This window comes from Peromyscus leucopus, chromosome 9 (assembly GCF_004664715.2).
Source record: "Peromyscus leucopus breed LL Stock chromosome 9, UCI_PerLeu_2.1, whole genome shotgun sequence".
Taxonomy (NCBI): Eukaryota; Metazoa; Chordata; class Mammalia; order Rodentia; family Cricetidae; genus Peromyscus; species Peromyscus leucopus.
In genome coordinates, this window is record NC_051070.1 from 106,285,364 (window position 1) to 106,292,159 (window position 6,796).

Genomic DNA, 6,796 nt, shown 5'->3' on the forward strand with positions numbered 1-6,796 from the left:
ATGTGTTTCCTAGCTGTAACTATGACTCCCAGATTGGTGAAAAATAAGAAGGAACATCTGTTAGGGTGCTTCTGGAAGGAAAAACAAAACAAGATGAAACCTTTGCTTTATTAAAAACAAAACAAAAAAAGCATGTGACTGGTCCCACACTTGCCCTGCCTCCACATATGACATGTGGAGTCACAGCAGCCATCTTGCAACCCTGCGGAGATAAGCGCAGGGACTAGAATAGAAATATATACCCTGAATCCTTGTTGATATCATTGAGGTGCTGCTACTACCCATAGCTAAATTGCTCCCTAAGTAACTAATGACTACCTGTGGCTCTGGCTGTTGTAGCTCAGACTTTCTGTTTCTTGTAGCCATAGCCAGCCAGCAACTACACCATCTGGGTCAGTCTTACTGCAAAGCCCTGTATCTTGTCAGAAAATGACACAGTGCAACAGCAAGAGCGTGGTCCGACTTCTCTGAAGCCCCGGGTTTTTTAAAGTGAGTGTTCTGCCCAAACCCTCCTAAAGATGGAGTACAAAACCCCTGGGGTGTGGTCATTATCATCAGGCCAAGCCTTTTGTTTATTTAAATGTATTTGGTCTTCACAACCACCCTCTGAGGCAGGATTTTAATTGTCCCCATTTTAGATACGAGGAAACTGGAGCAAAGGGAGAAACCATAGGATTTGCCTAAATAAGACCCAAACATGAGATTGAATCGAAGCCCTAGAGCCAATGCCCTGAGCCCCATAGCTATGGCCTCCAGATGAATTAAAGTCTTTTGTTGATGCGGGGGGGGGGGGGGTCATTGTAGGAGACAAATTTTTGAAGATCCTTCTCAGGAAAATACTTTGGGAACTGTGCAAGAGAAGCCCCTGAAGTAACAAACCGTGTGTCAAACCCCTGGTTACTGAGCAGTGCTGGGGACTTTCCCAGTGTCCTCCAGCACTTGCTGGGAAGGCTTCACCCTCCTCTGGCTTCCATTAGTGCCTTGGGGGAGATCTGGCCAGTCCTTTGCCTTAGCATCCAGAGCTAGAGACAACCCAGCTCCCCCCCAATCCCCCATGTTAGACTAACACAGGTGGTCTGAGGTCCCACACCATGGGGATGAGGAGTCCAGTATCACCTGTGCCTGTAAACTATTCTCTTTATTTACCTGAAATTGCACCCCTATAGTCCAGCCCCACCCCTGGACCCAGTGTGGGAAAGTTCCCAAGCTGCATCTTCATGGCAGTGACCGACCCTGAGCAGAAGTGGGGTCCTGGGCACAGCTGCAGTGACCTGGGCAGAAGTGATATCCTGGGCACAGCTGCAGTGACCTGGGCAGAAGTGGGGTCCTGGGCACAGCTGCAGTGACCTGAGCAGAAGTGGGGTCCTGGGCACAGCTGCAGTGACCTGGGCAGAAGTGATATCCTGGGCACAGCTGCAGTGACCTGGGCAGAAGTGATATCCCGGGCACAGCTGCAGTGACCTGGGCAGAAGTGATATCCCGGACACAGCTGCAGTGACCTGGGCAGAAGTGATATCCCGGGCACAGCTGCAGTGACCTGGGCAGAAGTGATATCCCGGGCACAGCTGCAGTGACCTGGGCAGAAGTGATATCCCGGGCACAGCTGCAGTGACCTGGGCAGAAGTGATATCCCGGGCACAGCTGCAGTGACCTGGGCAGAAGTGGGGTCCTGGGCACAGCTGCAGTGACCTGGGCAGAAGTGATATCCTGGGCACAGCTGCAGTGACCTGGGCAGAAGTGATATCCTAGGTGCAGCTGCAGTGACCTGGGCAGAAGTGATATCCTGGGCACAGCTGCAGTGACCTGGGCAGAAGTGATATCCTAGGTGCAGCTGCAGTGACCTGGGCAGAAGTGATATCCTGGGCACAGCTGCAGTGACCTGGGCAGAAGTGATATCCTGGGCACAGCTGCAGTGACCTGGGCAGAAGTGATATCCTGGGTGCAGCTGCAGTGACCTGGGCAGAAGTGGCATCCCGGGCGCAGCCAGAGGCACCACTCACACTCAGAACTCTTCAAGGCTCTGTCCAAAAATGTTCTGGGAGGCAAGCTGAGCCCGGTAGGCTCCATTCCAAATCCTGAATTCATCTTCCTGGGAGACAGCAAGAGGCTAAGAAGGTTTCTGAAGGCAGCTGCTGGCTCTCGGAGCAAGAGCACCAACAGCCTGCGTGGAGGATGAGTGGAGGCAAGGCTGCTCAAGGGACTCCCAGCTGGAGACGTGCCCACGCCTGCCACCTGCGCCTGGTCTAGCCTTGGGTATGGTGCTGAGTGCACTGGTTAGTCTCCGAATGCAGCCAGGGCTGGGGAGGGTCCTAAGAACAGCCCCTGCTGGGACTGCCACGCTCCTGACTCCCCAGATCTCCCTCACAGCCTTCTGCCAAGTTGGATGAAGAGAGAACTGGTGTGGTGAATGGAAGAGAGCGGTGGTCATCAGAGCTGTTCAGATGTAGCAGATCAAGAGACCAGGTGACTCTGCCCACTTCTTGTGAAGGGGCTGAGGACACTGCCTTCAGCCCCTCCTGGAGGCACTCGGAGGCCAGCCAGAATAGAGGGTTAAGCAGCCAACCAAACAGCTCGGTTCAGACTCAGCCCTGCCCCACACGGGCTCTCCGTGACCCAGACCACTGTCTACTCTTTCCTAGCTAGCCTCTCAGCAGCACACCTGCCCAGCTCTGGGCTCAGCCTCTTCTAGCCTTAGAATCCCCTAGGCCCTGATCCTTCTACTGGAGGAGTAAACAGGGGGAGCTGGGTTGTCTCTAGCTCTGGATGCTAAGGCAAAGGACTGGCCACACCTCCCCCAAGGCACTAATGGAAGCCAGACTACCCTGGGGAGGGTGAAGCCTTCTCAGCAAGTGCTGGAGGACACCGGGAAAGTCCCCGGCAGCTCTCACTATCTATCTCAGCTCGAGGCCTCTGAAAAGCAGAGCCGGAGGCAAGGATTAGGTGCCAACACTCCATTTAGAAGCTATAAGCCCAGGGCGACGAGAGTTAGGAGAAAGGAGGGAAGAAAGCAAGGACAGCAAAAGCCACCATGCTGCCACACAGCCCAACAGGATGGACGGCCGGCCGACATAGCTCCCTAGATCTCAGAAGGGATCTCCAGTAGGTGTGCAGAGACTGCACATTTTGACTCCATCCATAAGGGGAAAAAGGAGATAGGATTTGCCCTCTCAGTCCCTCCCTCTTGCCCACCACTGGCTGGGGTTTGTCTCTATAGGCAACTAGCTCTTTCCTGCTCCCTTGAGTTTGCATATCACACTGGTGTGTCCTTGTAGAAAGCCAGAGCTCAGAGTCAGTGTGACATGTTCGTTGAGTCCAGAACATGACAGGTGGGGCATGAAGCTGGAGATCCAGACAGGAGTCTGAGAAGCAGCCATGTCCATCCCATCTCATCCGGGGATCTTGCGGCTGCGGAGGGTTGCAGGCCCGGAGGACAGAAGTCACTGTAGTGAGTGCTCCCTGTTTCCATTGCTACGGTGGCATTTGGAGCTACACAGACCCTGATGAGCCAAACCTGGAAACCTTAGAGGCCCCAGACTTTTCTCAGAGCCCAAAGGAAAGCGGCAGCATTCCAGGGTCGTCCTGGGAAGAGTAGTACCCTAGATCTTCAGGTTGCCCATGAAAGGGCAGGGAAGAAGGGTTGTGCCCACCCAGCACTGTGCAGCTGCCTTGAAGCACTCTGGCATTTGAGTTCTTCTTCTTCTTTTAACTGAAAATACTGGAACATGGTGCTGTTTAGAAGGAGAGCATTTTTCTACTGAGGGAATCCCGAAGTCTCCACTGATGCTGCCATCCAGCATAGGGCACCATGTATTACATGTGTTTTATGATCTCTCTCTCTCCCCCTCCCTCTCTCTCTCTCTCACACATCACTAAACAAACTTCTGCGTCTCACATGAGTGCCATCTCTTCTCCTGTCCACTCTTCACTGACATCCATTTTGTTTTAGTTCACGGATGACGTCAACAGTGCACTACCAAGCTAAAGCCACCTGAACCCGCCCGGAGGATAAACGCCTATGGGGGGGGGGGGGCCTGGGTCCTCTGGAAGGCTCTTGCTTCATGTTGCCAGTGGCCACATTATGAAGACCGTTTGCCCACAGTGTTCCCCAACACTTCTCTTTATGTTTCTCTGTGTGTGTAGTATGTATACATACATGTGGCAGTGGTACACATGCACACACACAACTCTCTCTCTCTCTCTCTCTCTCTCTCTCTCTCTCACACACACACACACACACACACACACACACACACACACACACACACACACACACGGAGGCCAAAGACTGCTGGGTGCCTTCCTTTATCATGCCCACTTTATTTTTTGAGATCTCTTGCTGGACCTAGAGCTTTCCAGCTGAGTAAACTAGCTGGCTAGCTGGGCCCTGGACTCTTCCTCTCTCCGGCTTTCAGCACTGGGATTATAGGTATGCACGCCCACCCCTGGCTTTCTGCAGCTTACATGCAAGCACTCTAACCACTGAGCCATCTCCCCAGGCCCCCAACACTGTGTTTAGTGCTGCCAAAGCTTGATCCACAAAATTATATTTGTCTCGCTTAACTGACTGAGAAACTTGGGCTCAGGGAAGTCGAACTGCCTTATCCAAGAGCTGGTAAATTGCTGGCAAGAAAGCCCGCAAAGAACATGCTTTAAGCCTCAGAACTGAGGCTGGGCAGGGAGTTTGGGGTGTCTCCCCCAGGAAAGGCTTTCCCCAGGGTACTGGAGGTGGGGTGCCATGCATTATACCTGTGATGCTTCAGGCTGCTCATCCTCACTTGGTCCCCGTAGCAGTTCAGGAGCCTTGAATGGTGCAGCCTCTATGTGAGAAACGTGGTCTTGGAAAGAAAGACTCCCAGCTGCAGAAAGCAGCAGTGACCAGGGGCAGACCACATAGTCCGAGGAATCTGGAGAAGAGGCAATGGTGGGGTGTAAGAACGGGGCCACTGTGCCAAAAGGCACTTGCTTCAAGGACTGATTCTGACCAAGGCCTATAGCAGCACAGAGCAGAATGAATTCCACCCAGCACATAGAAATGTGTATTGCAAAAGGTAGTTGTAACTGTGGACAAGAATTTAGCACCTGCGTCTGGATCTGTCTAGGACCGAGAACTTTAAAGTAAAAGATCAAGAAAGGTCAAGACCAGCTGGAAACTGGTGCAGAATTGAGTTCATTGCAGCTGGGTCAGGGCACGGCTCTATAGTAGTTCAGATTCCCCAAGGCAGGGGACAGGAGTGGGAGCTCAGGAGGAAGAGAAGCTAAGGCATAGGTGTGCAGCCTTCGTCCACTGGCTGACACGGGGACCCGGCACCCAGGGGAGCCTGTGTGCTCTCACATGCCCTGATCCATGCACCGCAGCTGCTAAGTCAATACCTGCCAACAGAACACCTCACAGCTCCAAATTGCCTTTCCATCCCAGATCCTTTAAGCATCTCTGCTATCAGCACTAGAACATTCTTCTCAGAAGAGGCACTGCAGAGACTTTGCAGGAAGCAGGGGCTCTCCCGCCCTGTCTGGGAGCCAGTGGTATGAATACAAAAAGACCAGGCAGGGGCACCTCTGTCCTGGACTCAGCCACAGGACATGACAGTCCTTGGATACCTCAAGTCCTGGCCTCACCCCGTGACCACTTTCTCATGGACCTGTTCACGTAGAGCTGCAGGCTCCAGTCTTCCTGCCCACACACCATCAGCCTGTTCACCTGCGCGTGCCCACATTCCAAAGGATCACTCCTGACTTCCAGGCCCTCTGAGCCATCACCCGACGATTGCCTCATTGCTAGGCCGTGACTGTAGACTACCTCTGGCTAGGTCATCATGAGCTACATGGCTTCATCATCATGAGCTACAAACACAGCTCCTCCATCAGGACAAAACCCAACCCAAGGAGTGGTTTGTCCCTCACTGGGGACTTGTCCTTGGCTAGGGGTCCATATAGGATTTTCTTACATCTTCATTATCTCCAAATCACAGTTTAGTGATTTTCAAGTTAACTTCCCTTGTTTAGTCCACAGTGTAGGTTCTGCCTTTGGATGGGACAGGATAGTAGAGCATCTGACTGATGGAGTGTGGGGACATCCCAGGATGGATGCCACTGGTCTCTCTGTAAGCACCATGCAAGCCCAAACAGAAGTGCAGCCTTTCAACTTGTTTGCATGGCATAGGCCTTGGAGACAGGCCACCCCTCAGTAGCTGCCTGGTGGGGACCATTTGTTCTTTTGTTCTAAAAGCTTAGGATTGATCACAGACCAAGAAGCTGCCAGAAGGAAGTTTGTTTAAGAAACTTTACTTTCAATTTCCTGGGACAGTTGTCCTCTTACCATTACGGAGGTCTTCCAGGAGCCGCTCAGCAGCCAGTGACAAGAGGGACCAGATTTCCTCTTCAGACAGAGCTTCACCCCGGACCTGCAGGGCACTGGCAAGTGTCACAGAGGCCGCACTCATGCCTGTGAAGACAGAGTTCTGCAATGCCCCATCTCTCCAGCTACATGGTAGTGGTGTTCACCCTGCTCTCGTTGCCTGCACTTCCAAAGCACAGGACAAGCAGAGAGGAGAATTAGAGGTGTTCACTGCACCTAGCCAGACAGGCCAGTGGCTTCTCAGTAAATGAGCAAATAACTGGATCGATCTGTCAGCTATCAGATGAGAAGCTGAAGAAATGGATGAAAGACAAGCGGCACATAGTAAGTACCCCTCCTCCAGGAGAGTTCACTATGCCAGGGAGTGTTCAGAGCCTGCTCTTCATCTCTGTCTGGTAAACCAGATGGACAACCATTTTAGCCTGAGACACACAAGTATGC

General features: G+C 52.6%; 1 protein-coding gene across 1 annotated transcript in view; it reads right to left on the reverse strand.

The window, feature by feature from the left end:
* The window catches only part of Frmpd2 (FERM and PDZ domain containing 2), a 79,351-nt gene extending 72,910 nt beyond the window's left edge, over positions 1-6,441 (reverse strand). The window contains exons 1-2 of the mRNA XM_037208291.1: positions 6,317-6,441; positions 4,747-4,904 (exon numbers count right to left, since the gene is read on the reverse strand). Of these exons, the coding sequence (XP_037064186.1) occupies positions 4,747-4,904; positions 6,317-6,440 (282 nt within the window). The 5' untranslated portion in view covers position 6,441. The remainder of the gene's footprint in view (positions 1-4,746; positions 4,905-6,316) is intronic.
* Between the last annotated feature and the right edge of the window lie 355 nt (positions 6,442-6,796).